This window comes from Sturnus vulgaris, chromosome 1 (assembly GCF_052056855.1).
Source record: "Sturnus vulgaris isolate bStuVul1 chromosome 1, bStuVul1.hap1, whole genome shotgun sequence".
Lineage (NCBI taxonomy): Eukaryota > Metazoa > Chordata > Aves > Passeriformes > Sturnidae > Sturnus > Sturnus vulgaris.
Window position 1 is genome coordinate 63,492,531 of NC_142243.1, and position 22,560 is coordinate 63,515,090.

The 22,560-nt window shown below is 36.7% G+C and overlaps 1 protein-coding gene across 3 annotated transcripts in view; it reads left to right on the forward strand.

The window, feature by feature from the left end:
- Positions 1 to 22,560, forward strand: part of RECK (reversion inducing cysteine rich protein with kazal motifs) — a 47,065-nt gene that overhangs the window by 16,670 nt on the left and 7,835 nt on the right. The window contains exons 6-17 of one of the 3 annotated variants that reach the window (XM_088168322.1): positions 240 to 287; positions 1,327 to 1,368; positions 9,250 to 9,283; positions 10,098 to 10,295; positions 10,660 to 10,927; positions 12,322 to 12,501; positions 13,264 to 13,476; positions 14,252 to 14,388; positions 14,859 to 14,999; positions 16,849 to 17,037; positions 20,545 to 20,667; positions 21,149 to 21,320. In XM_088168322.1, coding sequence (XP_088024448.1) covers positions 240 to 287; positions 1,327 to 1,368; positions 9,250 to 9,283; positions 10,098 to 10,295; positions 10,660 to 10,927; positions 12,322 to 12,501; positions 13,264 to 13,476; positions 14,252 to 14,388; positions 14,859 to 14,999; positions 16,849 to 17,037; positions 20,545 to 20,667; positions 21,149 to 21,320 — 1,745 coding nt within the window. Of the gene's footprint in view, positions 1 to 239; positions 288 to 1,326; positions 1,369 to 3,022; positions 3,060 to 9,249; positions 9,284 to 10,097; positions 10,296 to 10,659; positions 10,928 to 12,321; positions 12,502 to 13,263; positions 13,477 to 14,251; positions 14,389 to 14,858; positions 15,000 to 16,848; positions 17,038 to 20,544; positions 20,668 to 21,148; positions 21,321 to 22,560 lie in introns of those variants that run through there. The other 2 variants (XM_088168332.1, XM_014876787.2) reach the window with 2 other exon arrangements.

Consider the following 22,560-nt stretch of genomic DNA (forward strand, 5'->3'; position numbering starts at 1 on the left):
CAACTAACTTGGTGCAGAAATATGTGGATTTGGGTTTTCATTAAATGTCATATTAACAGTCATGGCATCTGCTTTTTTTCTTAAAGCTTTACGTGGATTCTTTTGGTTCTTAAAGGAACATTTCAATAGATCATTAATCCATTGTTATTGTAGTTAATTTAAAAGTAGAACTATCTTTATTTTTGCAACATGATTTTCTTATTTTCTACTACAAATGGAGAAATATATCTGTCTTTCAGGCTTCTGCAAAAAATGATGTATTAAAGGTCTGCAGGAAGGAATACGAGGTATGTTTTTATGTGTCTCTGGAAAAAAAAAATCAACTTTTATATCAGTAATTTTATAAGTCCTGTAAAAATATCCTGTAGAAGAGGGAAAGTTCAGTCTTTTTATAGCTGTGTTTCTGAATGTGCTCGTTTTCATATGAATGTAAATTATCTCTCTATAGTTTTTATAAATGTATAACCAACTTCTGTAAAAAAGTTGTTGATTTTTTAGATTTGCATATACCTTCATTTAAATGAAAAAGTTGCAGCTTTCAAATTGGACTCCCAAAAAGTTTATTTCATAGGAATTTTGATCAAAGTCAACATTCGTTGTGATCATTCAATCTGTGAGAAACCTTTCAGCTTGGACAGTGACAGTCAGTTTAAAAGTGACCCAAAGAAATAAACTCAGAAAAGAACAATCTTCAGTATTCCATCTGAATATAAATAATTTCAAATATGTATTTTTTTGTAACATCAGTGAAACTGTTGATGCTTGCAGTTATTTTTACTGTTCTGCTCATAAAATTAATCATTAGGATATCTTCAGAAATCTGCCTTTACCTATGTTCTTTTTGACACAGGATGTAGAAATGCTATTCTGCAAGGACTGCTTTTCTTTTGATCTTGGTCTTAATTAGAAGCCAGATTCCTCCCACCCCCTTTCATCTCATTTCCTTCTGCCCTAAGTGAGGTAGTCCTGCATCAGTTCTGCTCATAATCAACAGTTCAGGATATCAGACAATTTTCCGTTCTCTTGATTTGGGCAGAAGTGGAGCAGCTTTCCTGTTTTTTTCCAGGAAGCACTGAATTACTTTTTTAAAATTTATTTTCCCTTTTGTCCTTTTATCTAAACAATATATTTTCCTAGATGCTTCACTGTGGAAGGTAGCGTGGGTTGAAGTTGCCGTAGCTTGTTCTCTTAAAAATGCATTTTCATTTTAAGTAGTTCTGTCTCCTTCCATGCTATAATATGCTATACTGTCAACATCTGCAAGCTTCTCCTCTATTATGCTGGTCTGTTTCCTTCTTTTTTTTCTGGATTTCTGCATTGCTGTAGGAGGTTGGCCAGTATGGGTTGAAGGAGAACGGGAGAGGAAAGGTAAGAGAATAAAGAATGACTTCGAAATGGTCATAGTCATCTTATTTACTTTTCCAGTTTTTGCCTGGAATTTTGAAAACTGGGCCTCTCACTCTTAATAAAGAGTGATCTTGCTGTTATTGTTCAGAAAACCTTAATGCTTGCTATCTGTGCAAGACTAAAAGAGAAGGGGAAGGAGAAAAATCATAATAGAAGAAACCAGTCTTCTAATTATGGAAGAAGGAAAGAACTTTTTTTAATGAGAACTAGGTGTAGTAGATACAAATAGTGTGTCAGGGACAGAAATTAGGTATCTGATGTGCTAGATGTTCAGTTATGATAGAATTTTGTGTGACAATGATTTTTCATATGTATTGAGGCTTACAGGTGCCCATGGAAAATAATACTTAAAATGCTCTTAAGAAGCTTATTGGTTGTATAAAATTCAAGGAAGTTATGCCTAAGATTGAAGATTTCAAATAAAACTTTTGGAGGGAGCCTGCAGTTTCCCACACCCTGCCATTATTTCTCATTAAAAAAAAAAAATTGTTCTTGCTGCATTGGTGTATGAGTCCTGCTCCCACTGTAGTCTGTGAGTAGCTTTATGTCCTGTACTTTGCATTCAGTGGAGTTGGCTGGGAAAACACTGAACTGGGGAAGGAATGGCTACTTCAAACTGGAAGAGGTGGCATGAGATCAGAAAAAGAATGTGAATCACATAAATACGATGTCATGCATCCTGTGTTTGGTTTTGCATTTAAGAATTCATACTTTGCTAAAAATGAGGATCCAATTAGAAAATTAATTTGCAGTATAGGTCATAGTGCTTGGTAATCAGCTCTCAAGTCTGTTGCTGAGGTATTTCATAATTAAGTACCTGACATAAAAGTAAAACTAGATGAATGAAGGATGTGAAATATAACTATTTTTTGTGTAAACACTCTCATAGCTTACCAGCCTACTTAACTTAGCTTACTCAGATAAGGATTTCTCAGAGAATTTCCACAAGCTGCTTAGAATAGTCTAAACTGTGCATAGTACACTTTTGTAATCTTTTGAGATTAGGGAAACAAATTTTTGAGTTACCCTTCAGCCTCCCACTTAAGTTAGTGAGGGTGAAGAAGAAAGTAAATCTTCAGAGGTAGGGCTTAGGATTCAGAGCAGGGGAAAAAAGCCAAGCTCCATGCAGGGAGGTGTCACCAAGTTTGAAGTCACTAAGTGGAGTCTCAGGTTCTGCAGTAGCAGAATCACTTCAGCATTAATGTGCCAGCTTTTCACAAGATTAATCAAACATGCTTTTTCTGCTAATCATATTTTTCTGCAGTACTTTTACTGTAAAAAATTATGTTTATTTTAATTTGGAGATTTTACACATTTTAGAAAAGTATTGTGTTGTAATAAGATACTCATTTTTTATCAGTGCTTTGAAGATGGCATGTCCTGTTTAACAATTTTTATTTTCAAGTAGCACTACGTACAGAAATTAATAAATTCAGCACTACTTGCCCAGTATTTTTGAGTGTTACTAAAAGGTCTTTTATTTGCCTTCTTTTGAAGGTTTTATTCTAATAGTCCTTTTTTCCATCTTCTGCTTCTCAGATACTCATTTTGTCGTCTTCATTTTTCCTCTAGTTCTGTGCACCTCAGTTCTTTTATCTTTCACTACTTCTTCCAGCTTTCTGCTATCCTGTTCATCTTCCTCTAAAAAGAAGGTAGGTAATAGTCAAAGGAAGAAGAAAAAAGAAGTGGAGATGGTATGGATTGTATGTAGGATTTTCTGATGTTTGTACTTCTAAAATTTTTGTGTAAAGTGGGGGTTCATTTTTTAAAAGACCACATGCATACATGGTTGGAGGAGCAACTTAAAATACTTCATTAATCTTAAAATAAGCTATAAAGGCTTTATTACTGTGTTTAAGACCCATTTTCTTTCTTCTGTGTATGGAAAGGGTAGCACTAAAGTTTCCATTAGGTTGCAACTCTTGAGTCTGTGCACTGCCTATTGTGAGTTCACCTCTCTGAATATTAAGAACTCCAGCTTTTACTTCATGTGTTCCAAATAAGATGTTCAAACTTCTCTGGGTAATTGGCACTGTGAGAGGTTTACTGCAGCTGAGCACTATTAACATCTCCCAAGCAGTTGAAATGCAGCTGGAAATGTCACAACTTATTTAGCCTCTGCTCTTAAAACTACTTTTGATGCTCAGTAGTGAATGCTTTTGATGTGCCTGGACTGTTTAAAGGCAGTTTTGCTATCACAGATTTGAGCACTCTTTAGCCTAATCTCACTTTGGTATTTTACAATTTTTAAACACAGAAACTTAAATGCAGTGCCTGCAGCTTTAAGTGCTTTAATGGGGATTCAGAAAAGTATTCACTCAGCTATGGTATTGGTTTGGTTTTTTCTTTTAGGGTCATATGATCCTGCTTTTTGCTGAGATTTTAGTGAATGCTGGCTACTAGTTACTCCTGCTGAAAAATGCAGTCATCAGTTTTTAGCTCTTATCTAATTGTTTGTGTGGATTACTCCGAGACAATAGATAGTAACTCAAGGAACTGTTTAGGACATTGCTTAGCTAAAGGTTCCTAAACAGTTTAATGAAATCCTAAGGCAGAGGACTGTGTGTGGCCTCTGGAAGTACTGTTTAATGAATTCAGGATGGACTCTGACCATACACTACACATTGTAGATCATGTTATTGACATCTGCTGGTGCTTTTTGTCTCTATTCTCTGCTGTTCAAAGAAGGTTGATAGAACACTCAATGATCTTGCCAAAATTTGAGTTCCAGTAATTTTGTACTACCTCACTGTGCAAGTGTTCTCAGTTCTTTACTGGTTTACATAATAGAGGAAAATCTTGACCTTACTTGTTTATTACTGCAAGATTTTAAAGTTTTTAACAGATGTTCACTGTCATTTGACACTTCAGCTGATTCTACTAAACCTTAATATGTTACCTTCTGACTTTTATCTTCTCTCAATAAATTCAAAGATTAAATGAAGTCAAGGATAGATCAAGAGGGTTTTCTTTTCTGTGTTTAACTGCACAGACTTAAGCATTTTACTATTGTATTTGTTAATTGTAAGAAATACTTATAAATTAAGATGACCTTAATTGGATAGGATGTAGATTCAAATATTTGTCAGGGTTAGGTTGCCCACGACAATAGTACTGAGCTTATTTTTCTGCCAAAGTTAGTAGAATATAGATACCATTATAATTTTTAGGGAGGAAAATAATTTTTGTAGTTTTTTTTTACAAAATACTCTTAATTTCTGGTGTGAAACAACAGCTTCACTGTCGCTTTTCATTCAAGACACAAGAGGCAGCCATTTAGAAAAAATGTGCTTATAATAGGAAAGCATGCCTCACAGTGCAGAGGACTTCTTCCTTCAGCAAAATGTTCTGCTCTGTTTGTGTTGGGGTGTGTGCATTTTTGGGTTTTGAGCCGTTACCTGCAGCTGATGAGCTCCAAAAAGAGCGAAACCAGTTAGGTCCTGCAGTACTGGCTAAAATCTTCCTTCAGGGGGGTTCTGGTGAGGAAGACTGAAAAGTGTTCTTTGCTGCATAAATCTCAGTAGCCTTTTTCAATTTCCATAACACCAAAAAGAAATCTTTGAGAGTCTTTGCTTTAAGGTGCATGTGTTTGCATTGCTGGTGTCAGCTTGCTGCTTTCCCCTCCTCCTCCTCCTCCTAGTCTCATTGCCTTTAATCACCAGGCTTAGAAACACCTGGCTTTAAAAAATGAGAAGTCTGAAAGATGGGACTTGTACACAAGTAAAACAAATCATTGTGTTCGTGGTTTAGAAATTTTGATATTGCCATCTTTGTTCACCTTATTTAGTATTCAACACAAGTTAAAAATGGAGTATCAGGCTGTGTGTGTACACAGTATTGCATGTGTACCATCATTTTCCCAATTCTTGATGACTTAATCATTCCTATAAAGAGAACATACTTTTGTCCTCTTTTGGTATTTGTTGGCTGGTTTGGTTTTGTTTTTCCTTACCTATATCTATCTTTCATCTTTTGCTTTGTTTTCTGTGTCTTTCTTCACTGCCAGTTCACTGAAAGATTCAGAAGGACCCTTGAGTGGGCAAAAGAGCTGGTGACTTCTTAAATATGAGTCCTAATTTACTAGAGATGGACATGAATCTTGTGTTCTGAAAAGAAGTTGCAGTTAGTAATTCAAATCAGACTGTTTAATGCTGTTAACAGCTTTATTTACAAACGGGTAATTAGACACTAATTTTTAATTTTTTTAAGTTTGTCTCATATCTCTGGAACTGTACCCCTCAGATGTGTGGGGAGTATATACATACACATAAAATGAACAGCTAGCAGATCTATCCAAAGCACAAAGTCAGCACTCTCACTAGCACTGTATTCTGTGCTGGCTGCAGACACTTAGAGTTTTGTGAAATCTGGTGAGTTGCTGTAACAACTCAATGCAGCTGAAGTTCTTCCCATGCCTTCCTGCAACTGCCATTTTTCCACACACATTCCTTCCCCCTCCTTGCCTTACTCTCCCTCTGGCATCTGGCAGGTCCTTCTAAAAGATGGTTATCTAAAAAATGCTTGTTCTGTTCTATTCTAATGTAGTATTATACCTGTTGATATCACTGACTTAAATCCTAGGGGATGAGAAAAATGAGTTTTCATCAGGGTTAGTGAAAAGGATCAGGTCATGACAAGATGATGGTGTAAGGGCATACACAAGGCTATACAGCTGGGAACAGGGACAAGGTGGAAAAGGGAAGCCAGACAACCTCCTCTTAACAGAAATGTGAGGATTATTACAGCAATTCAGCACTCTGTGGAACTGTAGTTTCAAAATACAAAAAGAAGATTTATTATTAGGTAAGAACTTCCTGCCTGTATAAAGTTGGAGTGTGAAATTGCTGTGAGAAGATAATTTTGTCTCAAGTTGAGCCCTTCTTTAAGAAGAGGAATATTAGTAGATACCATCATCTTCTCAACATTCTCCTTTCTTTTGTGTCCTCTGAGCAGGGCAAGTGACACTATTATATATGAACTGCTTTAGAATCACTTTTTTGTATCATTCAACTTCTAAATAACATGACAGTTTTTATCTGAGTTTATTGCAGCATTAGAGTATGAATCTAAGTGTTGTTTGTGCCAACAGTATGGTCAGGTACTTGGTATAACCGTGGCAGGCAGACTTTAGGCTTTCCAGCAGCCTCTGCTGTCCCAGTGTATTAATTAATAAAGTTATGGTGTTTATTCTCCCTGGCTGGTTTGTGTGCCACAGTGCTCCATGCAGGGTTGCTCTGGGGAAGTCAAATTTCAGCAGCTTCTTCAGTTTAGGAGAAGAGTGATTTTGTGTCTGGCAGGTCCCAAAGAAACCAGGTGGCCACATCAAAAAAGGGCCTTTCTGGTAACCTTTGCCTGGCATCCATAGTAAAGAATATATGGTGCAACAAAAATGTCATGAGCCTTTAGGCAACAGGATAAATCTGTCCTTTACAGATGTAGGATGGTGACCCCATCTCTGTGTTCTTTCTCCATTAATTCTCTTGTCCCTCATCTGTGATACATAGATGGATGGGTAACAGGATTTGGTTTGTGTGTAGGAAAGAAGGGAAAATCTGAAGTTAATCAGATGGAAATGTGCTGCTGGGATGAAAAATGTTGCTGCAAATTCATCTTAATGTGAAAGAAAGAATGCAGTATCCATGCTTTTGGGAGAAAAGATGTGAAATATTGTAGAAGATATTTTTGGCCTGAAAATAAAATGTCTGAGTTGTGACTTCATGAGATTTGGGGCTTTGTTTTACGTAAGGCAGATTTTTCCATTTTTGTGTGAGGTGTACCAATAGATCTTGTGCCTTTATTTGTGATCACTAGAATTATAAATAGTTGCTGTTTGTGGAAAAATAACTTACACTTGCAAATTAGATTTATGTTTACTCTCTTAGGGTCTTTCGTTGCCACATCTGCCATGGCTTACCCAAGGTTTAAATTAATTTCTGAGTGTTAACAGAAGGAATTTGATGCTGCTCATTACAGTATTGGGACTGTCCTGTTTAAAATCTTGTGTTCAGAAGAAAGCAAGTAGCAAATACAAATGAAAAACAAATTCCTGTCTGTCTAAGACAAAAGGAAAAATAAAATCATCGAGTTCATTCCTAACATTGTTTGTATTTTCATGTGTTTGCAGCAGTACAGATCTGCACCAAAATAGCCCCAAGATTATTTGAGATACCCACTTCTCTGCAATGCAGTGAATAACTAGTAGCTAAGATAGGTGAAGAATCTGGTGACTATTGAGCTTGAACTAGGTCTGCATTTTGACCTCCTTTCCTTGTCTTAGAGGTAGTAGCACATCTGGTGCTTTCCTGTATTGAAGCAAGACTTTAATCCCGCATGATTTGAGATCAGTCTGATGGTGTTTCTGTTTTTTTCTCTAGATACTCTCTTCTGTGTGAAATACAAATTTGTTTAATTATAGGGACAGGATAAATGGAGATCAAAAATTTTATGGAGATGAGGATTATGTTTTGTCACTATATTGATGTATTTGGTCATGTTTTATAATCTGGTGTTCTGACAATTGTAGAGGTTAGGTATGGAGGAAGTTCGAATTCCTCTTTTCTCACAATCATATAATTTTACTCTTTGATAACTGGCAACTACGTCTTGGAATTTCAGCCTCATGACTTCGTCTTTCCATCGAGTTCCAGACAGGCTTACATGCAGTATCTAATTTTTTTAATGGGAAATGTGTTTATTCAGTGTGGGGAAGACTGGGTTTTTTGGCAAGAGTTCAGTAGTTGTGAGGAAGGGGATTCTGCCCCTCTACTCTGCTCTGATGAGACCCACCTGGAGTGCTACATCCAGGTGTGGAGTATTCAGCACAGGAAAGATGTGGATCTGTTGGAATGAGTCCAGAGGAGAGCCACAAAGAGAGGTGGAACATGTCTCCTGTGAAGACAGGCTGAGAGCTGGTGTTGTTCAGTCTGGAGAAGAAAAGGATCCCAGGAGACCTTATGGCACTTTCTGGTGCCCAAAGAGGGCCTACAAGAAGCTGGGAATAAACATTTTGGCAGGGCTTGTTATGATAGGGCAAGGGTTTGATTGTAAACTTAGAGAGGGTAGTTTCAAACTAGATAGAAAGAAGAAATTTTTTTAAGATGAGGGTGACGAGGCACTGGCACAGGTTGCCCAGAGGAGCTGTGGATGCCCCATCCCTGGAAGTGTTCAGGGCCAGGTTGGATGGAGGCTCTGAGCAACCTGGGCTAGTGGAAGGTGTCCCCGTCCCTAACAGGGGGTTGTGACTAGATGAGCTTTAAGGTCCCTTCCAACCCAAACCATTCCATGACTGGTCTGCAGATTAGAGAGCCCTGAAACAAAGCAGCAGGATGTGTGTGTTTCCCTTCTTCTGACATTTAAGATGTACATCCCCCAGCTGTGCCTTTCAGCTGCAGCTCGAGGGAGTTGATTGCATGCTTTAGCTTTTAAGGTACATTGTCATGGAGTTATCTTGTTGAGATTTACTATTTACATGTATCCATCTGTGCAGATTTTTTTTTCTACATAGAATCTTTTAAATTATTATCCTTAGAAAAAAAATCCTAACATCTTGGGACATCATATTATAGCAGTTTACCCTGTTTCTAAGTTAGTCCAGGAAAGTCTTCCAATTTACTTGTTTGCTTGAATATTTATCTATTTTATTATGAGTGCACGCAGAACTTTGGTGACCCTTGATCTCTTAATTTCCTGATTTCACTGTTTGTACAGTGTTTTTGCTTTAATGTAATCTAATTGAAGCAAATAGTACCAAAGGTTTATTAGCTCATTATAACAAATGACTGGATACTTAAATATTTATTTGAAGTTTTCTGGCTTATAACACTGCTTTTGTTTTGATTTCAGAATGCTCTCTTTAGTTGTATTAACAGAAATGAAAGTAAGTATATAATGAGTAGTTTATTTTGTTTTGCTTTTGTATCATTCTTTTTTTCTCTAAACTATAAGAGATTCTGTGGGTGAACGTATACACAAACATGTGGATTTCAGACCCATATAAGCAAAAGCCACATGAGTAAATTGTCAAGTAATAAAGGGATTTAGCTATTTGTATACTTAATATAGTTTTTTGTGTGTCTGTATTTGTCTTTTCTGTCATCTTCTGCTTGTTCATTTGATGTGTGCTAAGAAGCAAAATTAAATGCACAGTTGAAATTTTGAAGAAGCATGCAAGTGTTTTGTTGCCTGATATCTGTTTATATAAAATGAAATCAGTGTTTCAGAATTAATTCTAGTAAAAATTACTCTCAAGAACTACTATATGTATTTAACAACATAGCAAAAACATCTGAATCACCAATACCATCTGTCTGGGTTTTTTGAATGATACTACTCTTATATTTATTTGTTTATTAGTCATATTTCTCTGATAATTCAGTTATTGGACACGTCTGGTTATCTAAAGTAAGAACAAAACAGCTGAAAATGAGATTCATCTGGCTTTCTCATGTCTTGAACTTGAGTTCAAGGCAGCTTTAGTACTGACTTTTTTCTCCTGCCAGACAAACAGACGTAGTTTGGCTAGTTACAAATATTTCCAGTCATTCTGTAGACAGAGATATTTCAACAGAGCGTGGAAATTCTTCTTTTTTGTCGTTTCCTTGAGCATCCTCGCGTGCTGTACAGACATGCTCATCTCTTCATTTGTCCGCATAGGAACGCATAGATTGTGTGTTGTTTGTTTGCTTCCCCAGTGGGGTCAGTGTGTTGCAGTTACGCAGGTCACCATACCAACTGCCGCGAGTATTGCCAGGCAATTTTTCGGACAGACTCCTCTCCTGGTCCATCACAAATTAAAGCAGTTGAAAATTACTGTGCATCTATCAGCCCTCAGCTCATACACTGCGTGAATAACTACACACAGTCGTATCCAATGAGAAACCCTACAGACAGTAAGTACAAATAAATCCTTTCTTACTGAAAGTTATAGCAGTTCCTAAAAATGCACTTCATGTTCTTTTTTTTATAAAATGTGTTATTGTAGAAGTCTGTCATATAAATTGTATTGCTATCATTATATGAGGATAACTTTTGTGTTTAGGTGCATTAATAATTTTTATTTACTTTTCATTTTTACATACTGGCTTTATGTTTTTTTTTCCAGAGTTGATTCTGTGTCTATTTAGGAGAAGCAATGTTATTTGAGATTCTCTGGAGGAGAAGGTGGCACCTTACAGCACTTTTATTTCTCAGGGCTTTTATATTGTGCATCTGTAATGTTGTTTTGTGCTTGACTGTTAACTATTTTGTTAACAGGTTTGTATTGCTGTGATAGAGCAGAAGACTATGCGTGTCAGGCTGCTTGTAAAAGAATTCTAATGTCAATGAAAACAGAGCTTGAAATTGTTGATGGACTTATAGAAGGCTGTAAAACCATGCCTCTCCCTCAGGACCCACTTTGGCAATGTTTTCTTGAGAGTTCAAGATCTGTTCACCCAGGAGTCACTGTGCACCCCCCACCTTCAACAGGCCTCGATGGAGCAAAGCTCCATTGCTGTTCCAAAGCAAATTCTTCCACATGTAGGTCAGTATCTCTCTAACATCTTTTCCAGTTGTGAAAGTACTTAGGAATTTCTCTTGATTCCCACCTTTTTCTGAGTCTTGTTATGTACATCAGATAGGAAGTTCTGGAATTCCTAGAAAAAGTACATGTTCAGGTAACCAGGTAGTAATCTATTCTGTCCACTACTTTGTATCTCAAAAGAAACTGTTTTATAAGAGGAATCAACCTTTTCTCACATTTAGCACTGGCTTATTATAGCAGACACAGTAAGTTAATGAAACTTGTACCATACTTGTGGTCATAATAGCCAATATTGCAACCTCTGATTAAGAGGTCTTAACGAGATGCTAATGAGAGACAAAAGGACAATCAACTCCACAAACTCTCAAGTGCCTCATTGCTTCATGTTAAAACCTTGGCAGTATTCCTTTCTTGATGGTCTTCTGGTTTTTGTCAGTGAAAAATAACTTAGGTTATTTAATAATTAAATAAGGGAAATAACTATTCTGACATTTAGAAAAACAAAGGTTTTCAGAAAAGTGTTGCATGCTTGCAGATTATTGAGGCATTTTTAGTCTAGGGTGGTTTTCTGTCCACTTTAAAAATAGATGATGATTGCATTTTAAATGCATCAATGTGTCTGAATTAATGGCAAACATTTTTGAGCTGTTACTTCCTTTTATATCAGTTTCCAGTAACAACATCTCATGAATGCAGCAAGATCTTTAATGAGCTTAGTAGTGGAACCCTGGAGTTACATTATTTCTTAGAACATCTTAGCATAGGATAGTTAATAAAGTATCTTTTAGTTCCTTGTTTTGACAACGAGTTCTAAAATGGATCCTTCTATCAAGTTTTCAGTAGGCAGGGGATCTAACAGTAGTGCCAAGTTCCACACCATGGGATGGGAACAGTTGTAGTTTGTAGGACATGGCTGTGAACTGTGAGCTGGGTATTGCTGACAACAGGAAACATCTCAAACAAAAGTAGCAAACAGTATCCCTGGTTCAAACATCAGGGCAAAAGAAGGAATGTATTTTGCTTGACAGTCATTTCTGTAGGAGGAGAAAGGGTGATTTGAAGATAAACGATGGGATTAGAAGTTGTTCATTGTGATGTCAACTTTGATTTATTATCAGTAGAATTAGCTGGCATAGTTTTAATCTCAAAGTTCAGGTTTTCAGCTGCAGTTTTATATCCTGAAGTATTTCAGTCTTATTAGCTTAAAGATGTGCTGGCATCCTTGAGCAAAATGGGTTATTTGCTTTGAGCACTACATTTGGGTTCCCTTCCAAATTTTGTGGGCTCTAACACAATCCTCTGTGGTGAGCAGCAAAGAAGTGATGGGCCATATCTGAATGGCTGTTGTTCTTCCAATTTTATTTTCTTCATCTCTATTTCTTTTTTGTTTTCAGAGAGCTCTGCACTAAACTTTATAGCACGAGCTGGGGCAATTCACAGAGCTGGCAAGAATTTGATCGCTTTTGTGAGTATAATGCAGTTGAAGTTTCCATGTTGACCTGTTTAGCAGATGTACGAGAACCTTGTCAGCTGGGCTGTAGAAATCTTACTTACTGCACTAATTTTAATAACAGGTAGGAGAGAGACACTGAATATTTTATAAAGGAATTCCTATGCTTTGATTTCGAAAATAAAATGAAATGTTTTTTAAGACTTGTTTGGAGATTGTATGTAGCTTTCTTTCTGTAAATGTGGTTTTAGTTAGTTTGAAAATAAGTCGTTTTTCTTTAGAATGAACTTTTGGAAATGTGATTAGCAACAGATGTAATAAAACTTACAAAAATAAAAATTAACCAGTTAAAATGTCGCAGTAAATTGCCTCTGCATATTCCTCTGTCTTACTGCATAGACGAGTAAGTCGTGGTTACTGGAATGTTGTATATTATAAATAAGGTAAAAGTGTCAAATTTACATGTTACTCATTTTCAAAATTCCTTTTTTGCAGAGATGTTTCTGTTTGTACTCTATAGGATAAAATTATTTAGAAGTGGTGTCTGAAAGTAATTGCAAGGTTGCAGTTAGGGTTTTAAAAAACTAAATTTTCTTAGCTATTAGAGATCACTGGCTTTTTTTTTTTTTTTTTTTTTTTTTTTTTTTTTTTTTTTTTTGTTAATAGTGTGTAGTGGCATGAGTGTTATATGAGAATCTCAGGCCTGGCTATAAAGACAGATTTCAAATTGATTCTGATCTTGCTTAACTGTAGGAGGGATTAATTGCTTGTATACCACAAAAAGCAAGCCATGTGAAGGATGTAAAGTTTTTATGTTGATAAAGGGAAAATGTGTGGTGCTTTCTTCTTCTTTAATACATGCTAAATCTTATCTTTTCCTTTTAAGACCAACAGAACTTTTTAGAAGCTGCAATACTCAGTCAGACCAGGGAGCCATGAATGACATGAAGCTTTGGGAAAAAGGGAGTATTAAGATGCCATTCATAAATATTCCTGTGCTTGATATTAAAAAATGCCAACCAGAAATGTGGAAGGCAATTGCCTGCTCCCTGCAGATTAAACCTTGTCACAGCAAATCTAGAGGAAGTATCATCTGCAAGTAAGTGTTGTGGGGAAAACAAAATCCATTTTAGAGGTTTTACTAAGGATTTTAATGAAAATTAAAAAGCTATAGGACTGCGTTTGCTATGTTAGGAAAACATGGCAAGGCAAACATGGAAGGAATATGAAATTGCATGGTTGCCATTGCTTGAATCTCCATCACTGTAAATGAAGAATTTGCCTGTTAATGAGATGGATGTGTATGCTTGCATTGTAAAGTGAAAGAAAAAGGAGATTTGTTGAGGGGGTTTTTTGGTTCTCCATGGTGTCTTAAACCTTTTCTCTTTTTTGGTTTTGGGATCTACTGATGACTTTCAACTGACAGAAAGGTCTGAAAAAAAAGTTGTTTTTTTTTTAATAAATTTTGAAAGCAGGTGATTGAGTAGAAAAAAGAGCAAGTTAATAGTGCAGATAGTGAGGTACAGTTCAAGCCATATTAGACATTGGTAAATGAATGAAATGCTTGGTATTGGAAGATACATGCATATGATGCTTTAGCAAATGAAGATCACCAAGATCAAAGAGGAGTAGTGCAAGCAGTAGTTTCTGTCTTTGTGTCACAAATTTGTTCCTCCCTCCTACGTAAAATGTAGCATATATATATATAAATAAAATGTACCATATTTATATATAGATAAACACTCTGCTGTGAGGCATAGCAGGAAAGTTGTGGGTTCAGGGAAGGGAATAACATAGAAAGAAATCTTTTTTCCTATAAGCCCTTTTTTCTTCAAGTAGTCTTCATGAAATTCTGTCTCTCTATTTATCTGTAGATCAGATTGTGTGGAAATACTGAAGAAGTGTGGAGATCATAATAAATTCCCTGAAGGCCACTCAGCTGAGAGTATTTGTGAGCTCTTATCTCCAACAGATGACTTGGAGAACTGTATACCCTTGGATACTTACCTGAGTAAGTACTAACATACCTATGCAGCAAAATTAGAAACCAGGATACTTTGAATGCTTGTCATTACTTTTAATAATCTTCATTATTTATTTTAAAGAAAATTCTGTTGAATTTGGGACGTTTTATTTAGTGTATTGGAGAAAATTGGAATTTTCAAGTTGCCATAGTTCATTGCTTCTATTCCTTCTTGTATTGGGCATATGTGACAAGAAAATTATTGGGCAGAAAAGATAAAGGACATACATTTTGCATGTGAAGAATCATCTGGGTCATTATTTCCAGGACTGAGGATTAAACTATTGAAAAAAGTTAACTACCTGGTCATATCAAGCTTCTATGTCTATAATTCAGGTTAAAAAATTTCACAGAATTGTCAAAAATATGATTTTACTGGACATAAGAAATGCCATGCTTTGCTGAAGAAAAAGAAACCTCATTTAAATCAGTGTAGATGATGTATATTCTCTTTTCAGGCCCAAGTTCTTTAGGCAACATTGTAGAAGATGTCACACATCCATGTAATCCAAACCCATGTGGTGCTAATCAGCTCTGTGAAGTAAATAGAAAAGGATGTCAGTCTGGAGAGCTGTGTCTTCCATATCTGTGTGTACCAGGTAAGGTTTTTTAGGCTTCTGTTCACTGAATTTTCCTGGTAAAGGTGTCATTGAAATGCTGTTGAAGGTTTTAAAGTGAATTGCTGTGCCATGGTTTAACCCAGCTGGCACCTGAGGATCACACAGCTGCTCGCTCACTTTCCCCTCCAGCCTGGGGAGGAACAGTTTAGTCACTGAAATAAAGTTAATAATAATAATTGTGATGGTGCTGATGAAAAGGGAGATAAAAAGAGAGGAATACAACCCAGAAGAGCCAAGAGATGCACAGTGCCACATCTTCCCTCTCCCAGACACAAAGCCCAGCCCTTCCCACCACACTCTGGACATGCAGCTGATGGCTTTTCTGCTTCTGCTCCCTTCAGTGACACTTTTAACCTGGTTGCACCTCACCAGAAAGACACTTATGGTCATTTGGGAACTGCTGTTTTAGAACACTGGTGTAGTCTAATCTCTGCACCAAGTGTAAATGTGAGCTGACTGGGGAGAGTCTCATGCAGAATAAGTTTCAGGTACCTAACTTTGAAATGGCAGGGTTGGGTGGTGTTAGTAACAAGGATCAAACCTACAAAAGGAGGTGTGAGACTCTGCAATGTCCGACTTCTACAGCCCCTTCATTGTTCTGCCCCAGGCACTGGTAGTGCTTGCCAGTTTCTCCCTTTCCTTTGAAGCAGAAGGTGTCACTCAGTGTCATGAGGGGTCAGCTGTGGTTCTTGAAGCAGAGCAGAAAGTGTGCATTTGCTGACCACTTGAACATGTGTGTGACTGAGCAAGTGAGAGCAACACTGATTTTTACACTGAATTGCATGGAGCAGCCTTCCTTCTCGAGGAGGTGATAGAGAACATGGCCATAGCTGTCTCACATCACTTCCCTGAGCCTCTGTTCTTCCAGCAGGTTCCCCACTGGTTCCTAGTTAAAAAGAGGAAAGCTGGATTTTGCTTCACTCATACATCTGCTCTACTTGTGCTCTTTTAAAAGTGAGGATAGACTTCAGCTCATTCTTTGTGTGAGCCTAGGGACATTGTTTTGGTTATGCTTCTATGACCCTTACAAATATTTTTGTTTTCCTGGAAAGCTGAGCCTTATTACTCTAAGGTTGTATTGTCTTCATATGCTGCAAAAATAATTTAAAGCTCACCCAGAGCTTTTGAAGAGACATTTTGCTTGCACTGAAGGTTGGAAAGTGACTTTTATGTTTTAATTCAGTCTTTTTATAGCCTGAAAGTTTCAGGGGGTTTGTTGCAGTTTATCCCTAGTAGAGTTATTTTAATTTGCTATTTATTTTATTATTTTTGCTCACAATTTTTAAAACCTTTTCCTTTTCCCCTTTTTTTTCCCAATCTTTCTTTTTAAAATCCACTTTTCCTGCTTTTTCTCCCTTTCTCCTATATTCACATATAGTGGTAAGAATCCTTCAGTGTTCACTTAAGAGGTACAAGTAGAGAAGAAAGACAATCAAATATGTGAGAGAGGGGAAATGACTGGACTTTGCTTGTGAGGCCCTTTAATTCAAATTCTGTATTGGAGAGAGTGAAGTATGTCGAGTATTTGTCACATAACATGTTTCATACTACTACAGAGCTGGAAAATTAAAATACTTGAGAATTATTGTAATTTCAGGTCTATTTTTCAAAAATAACATCTTCATAGGTACTTCAAAACTGTCTCAAGCACCTGTCTTCTGTATTTGCTACTCGTTGCCTCTGTGAAATGGGTGAATTTAAGGGCAAGAGCAAGGCTGCTCAAGAACACCTGATGTTTTTACCACAAATCAATGTAGTAATTCATTTCAGTAGTGGCACTTGCCCACGTGTTTGCTGCTTATGAGCTAAAATCTCTCCTTGTATGCAGGCTGCAAACTGGGAGAAGCCTCCGATTTTATTGTCCGACAAGGTACACTTATCCAAGTTCCATCCTCAGCTGGAGATGTTGGCTGTTACAAGATTTGTACCTGTGGGCACAGTGGATTGCTGGAGAACTGTATGGAAATGCATTGTGTTGACCTCCAGAAATCATGCATTGTTGGAGGACAAAGGAAAAGTAAGTGATAGAGCAGTGGTGCACCCAGCACCTGCTCCTTACCTGATGAATTTTGAGCTACGAGAGATTCAGGATCTGAATTCAGAGTTTATCAGAAAATACAAAAGCTGATGATTGCATCCCTGTATTTAATACTGAGTTAAGTCTTACATATGGTGGAAGGTTCCATTGTTGAAATCAGTACTGAACTGTGCCTGTCTCAGTCAGTCACAGTCCTGTGTGAAGGACGTTCTCAGCACACCATTTCTTTTTAGCATAGGGTGGTTTCTTTACTAGCTCCAAATGGTTGGCAGGGGCTTGTTTTGGATTTGTTGGGGCTTTTTTTTCTTCCTTCCAGTGATTTGTGGCATTTGGACTCATGGACTCCCAAGGTTTGTGTTTCCACTCCAGTGGCTGGCATTTTAAAACCTCTTTCCCTACTTTATTGGTTCATTGAGCTTAAGGGTTGCTAGCACTCATGCACATACTCAGAGTGGGGAACATACATCTTAAAAGTGTAAAAATAGGATTGGATAAAAATATAGGGTAGGTTGTGGTGATCAAGCATAGGGTTCTGTGAGAAAGGCAGACTGTCCAGCTACCTGTCTACACTGAACCAGTCCCTTTTTCCCCTCTTCCCTTTGCTTTTCCACACATCCTTCTGCTTGATTCATCTTAATTCCTCCTTTTCCTTTTCTTTGCTTCCACTAAACCTCCCCTAATAAGTTTTGCACAATCTCAACATCAAATGAGAATCATAGTTTAAGATTTTTATCAGTGGGGCTAACATATGCCTAAAAATAAACGTGTAAGCAAATACATGATGATGACGATGATGAAGGTGTATTGAACATTGGTTTTTTAAAGTCTTTCCTCACCTTGGCAGCTCCTTGTTTAGAATTTAAATTGGCATGGGTAACAAGGATTAATTGGGTTCTACCTAATCTGGCAGTCAAAGGAGTTCAAGGAGATGTGACAGGTGATGCTTCTTGGAAAAATATATTGATTTATTTTCAGATTTATTTTTTGCTTGAGAGCTTTAAATGTGTAATTTTGTCACACAAACTGCCATTTTAATCTTGGAAAAAGAAAACAAAAAAAAAGAGTTCTACTAAGGTAGGGGAAAGTTTACAAAAGGTCTTGAGTATCAAATGGAGTCTGTGCTGAGCTGTGAGCTGTCTGAAGTTGGTGTCTTTGAATCAGCAAGCAAGAGATTTTCTGGTAGTGCACAGTTACACATCTCAGCACTAGACATTGTTCAATGTCTGTAAATCAGCCCTTTTAAACTACTGTCAGACTGTTGTCCAAGCAGAGCTAAAGTTAAAGAGTCCAAAATAACTGAGGTTTTTCTTATTACCATATGATAAGAGTATTTTCATACTAATTTTCTTCCATACTTATTTTCACACTAAGTAAAACTTCAGAAGCAAGGCACTTGTTGTAGTTTCATTTGTCACAAACGCAATTTTCAGATTGGGAACCAAACCCTAAATCATGAAAGAGCAGGAAATTGGGGTATTTCTTTCTCACAAAAGATTACAAGTTGAGCTAAATAATCAATTGTACAATTATTTTCATCACTCAGGAAAGTCTGCCTGCAGTATTCCATGGAATGGAATGGGGGGGATTTTGCAATCTGTTTTTTTGTTGTTGTTTGTCCAAAGAAGATAAAAGGCAGCCAAACATACTTAAAATTTTTCTTCTTTTTTTTTTTTTTTTTTTTTTTTTTAATGTTTTCAGAATTGGTACTATTTGTTCATGGAAGCAGAACACTGAAAACATCTTATGTTAACAATATATTTAATAGGCAGTTATAGAAAGTATCCACTTCTGAGATACAGTTGTTAAATACAGTTTTTTAATGGTGACTAACTTTTTATGGACCATTCTATTCAAGGAAGCTTGCAGTTTTTCAGATTATTGATGAAAATAATCACAAAAATGTCTGATGCTATGTTTATATTTTATGGTTGCACAGTGTACAGTCCTCACTTGTCCTGGTAACCATAACAGTATGTGTAGCTGTAGGTATTCACTAAGTGCTGTCCATTTAAAACCAAACCAACAAACTACCACAACTCCAAAACCAGACAGCTTCCTCTTTTGCCATAGTGACTCATGAAGTGTTTGTGTGAGTAAGACTCTGGGTATTATATAATAAAAGATAAAAATTCCTAGGTTCCAGATTTGTTAGATGATGCATTTAAAGCAAAGAATTAAAAGTTTATGGTCGCCATGTAAATATTTTGCAGTAACTATATTTAATTGGTTTATATGTCAGTTGTAAAAAGTCAGAGTTTAGACATAAAATCTGAACTGTGTTTTTTAAAACCATTCTCTGTAAAGAAAACAACTCTGAATGTTTTGAATGGTGCTGGTGTTTTTTGTGTTATGAGTTGCCTCCAGACACTGAAATGATTACTGATGAGGACAGGTTGCTGTGTGCAGTTTGACAGTGAAAAACAATGGCCCTGCACAGTTTTCAGGTGGATCCTAACTCAGGTGCTCTGAAGAATCACCTGAGATCCTGTGTTTGGCATTACCTTCTAAGCTTTTCTTCTTCCCTGCTGGCAAATTCCTTGATCCTTTGAACAGTACTGTGGTGTAAAGAGAACTTTTTGTGCCACCCCCTCTTGTTCTGCCCTCCTTTGTCTCTGAGCACCTCTTCTGAATTGCTACAGTGCTGAGGGGTTTCCTTGTGCCTGTGTAATATTTTCTTTAAAATTCTAATTCTCAATCTCAACCCTTTGAAAAGAGATTAGAGGGAATTACCTAGAGGCACAATTACTCTTATGTTTTCCTCAAGAGCTGTGTATTTGTTGGTAGTCCTTGATAACCAGTTTGGTTATGGATAGATCAGAGTCTGTCATCAACGTGAATTGATTTGATACAAAACATACATCACAGTGAAGGGCCATCATAGGGACAGTTCAGAAAACCAAATCAGAGGTGCTAAATTGAAGAAAAATCCCCTAAGTTTGCAGTTTGATTCTTAGATTCAGGTGTGAAAATATTACTGACTTATTATAAAATACATTCCAATCCAATGAAGGTTGGAATGAAGCGTTGGCACTTTTACCTCTTGGTAAACACATACAAGTTGTGCTTTATGTGTGAGACTAAAAGTTTAGGAGTCTTAATGTAAATTTAATTTAGAAGAATGTGTCTTTACAAAAGCTTTACCTTGAAGAAAACATGAAACTTGCTAACCAGAGTTTATTGTTCTTAAAAAAAATAAATAAAACAGAAAACCTAATTTATACAGGCTTTGAAAGGACAAAGTGCTTGCTTCTGTGGTTAAGTAATTAGTCTAAACCACATTTGAACAGACTTTTCATTTAAGTGAATAAAGCAAAACTTGTAATCTATTGGAAAAAAAAGGGGATGGAAATTTGAGTGGGAAAATGTACTGAAAAGGGAAATTACAGAAACAATTAATAAGAATGTAATGTCTACGTACTGCATATGAATATGTAGTTTTGTGGTGTATTTACATTAATTGTATGTATTTACTTAATTTATTTTAAGGCCATGGAGCATCCTTTAATATAGATTGCAATGTCTGTTCCTGTTTTGCTGGAAACTTGATTTGTTCTACACGTCAGTGTCTAACTGAGCACAGCTCAGAGGATGAACGTCGGAAGTTTACAGGTAACTTTCCAAACCATGAAAACTGGAAGTTGAGTATTTTTAGACCAGGGATTATCAACTAAATTCTTTCTACAGCATTAAAGGAAAACACCCAATAAGATGTTATTACTATTTTTTTAAATCTATTTCTTTTTCTCATGTCCAACCTGCACTGCAGGAAAAGCATGTACTTTAAAAAAGAAAATCAGTACTGAAAAATAAAACCTCAAGTAATACGTAAAAATAAATAGAGACAGGGTGCACTAGGGATGAGAGATAAAGAGTTTAGAGGAAAAATGGAGAAAGCTGAGTAGAATGAACAAAGAGGCAGGATACAAACTTCCCTTCCTGCTTCTTCTAAGTGCCTGTGTGCTGCAGCATTGCTAAATGACAGGTTGGAGGAAAGGGCTGAAAGCAGAAATGCCTCAGTGATGCCTTGTGTATCTTGTGCCATGAAAAATGAGTGTGCACGCAGTCCCTGCTCTGTGTGTTGCTTTTGCAGGTTTGCCCTGTAACTGTGTGGACCAGTTTGTCCCAGTCTGTGGCCGGAACGGGCGCACGTATCCCAGCGCGTGCATAGCTCGCTGCGTCGGCCTCCAGGACAACCAGTTTGAATTTGGGTCGTGTATTTCCAAGGATCCTTGCAACCCAAACCCTTGTAATAAAAATCAAAGGTAAAAGCAGAATATGTTTTTCAGCTTTTCTTTGGCTTCCTCCACTCATAAAGCAGATTTCCGTGTTCTTTGAATGTGTTGTATATTGTAACATTCTGTTTTGGGGCTATTTCAATAAAAACAACTGTTTGAAGTAGCTGCTTTTCATTTATCATAGTTAGTAGTATTGGACTGTAGTAACTGCCAGTTCTTGGTTCCATTTTTGTAGTGCTACGCCAATTAAATTCATTATGCAGATCTCAGTTCGGCAATAGAAGAGACTTCATGTACGCTTTCAAAAGCAGGAGAATCAGAGTTTGTCAAAATGGCAATAAGTGTCATTTTACTACTTTGTTTCACACCTTCTTTTACTAGTTTACAAAGACCCACATCTGAATTCAAGGCTTGGAGTCAGCTGTGCTTTTTCAGTCAGTAATCTGTGCTTTTTGTCTCTAAAACAGGAAAATATCAATCACCCTTTTTTGTCTTAGACTCAAATCTTGTGAAAACTATGTCTGTACAATCTCTGCTTTTTCAATATCAAGAAAAGCAAAATCTGCATAGACAAATATATTAAAACAAAAATATGCTTTGTAGTAGTGTCAGGCGAAAAAAAAAATCTGACCTTTCTTACAGAGATCAAAGTCTGCAGCTAACAATATTGGTCTCTGTCTTCAATTTTCTCAGTGTTGTGCAATATTGCAGTCTCCTTTGAATTAGTGCATTTTTCTGTTTTGAAAGAAAGCCATCAAAATAAGTTGTGTAATATTGTGCTTTCATTAAAGTTGATTGTAGCAATTTTAGAGTTTTTTCCTTTTTCTGCACTTAAAATGCCATGATGCAGGAAAATACTGAGAAAACACTGTAGTTTTGTAGTTGTTACAGCCATAATGGCATTCAAAATTGGAATTCCCAAGCTGCATTGTGGATAAACATTTTTTACTTTTTATGTTGGAAATTTGCAGAGTACATAGAGGCTTTCCAGTTTTTCAAAGTATCATTATGCTTAGAACCTCAACTTGTAGTTTCAGTAAAGGACTGTACACAATACATTTTTCTGGGTCAGTTTGATAATGTAGCTCAAACTGAACACACTCATCTGAAAATGCCCCTGATGCACTTGGAATCTATTTACATTATGGATCTTACATTCCACTTGTGAAGTGTTTAAATCTCAGAATTTCCGAGCCTTCCCTAATATCAAAGGCATGTCTGTAATGCATGGGAGCAGCACTCAGGGAGAATAAGGACATATTGTGCA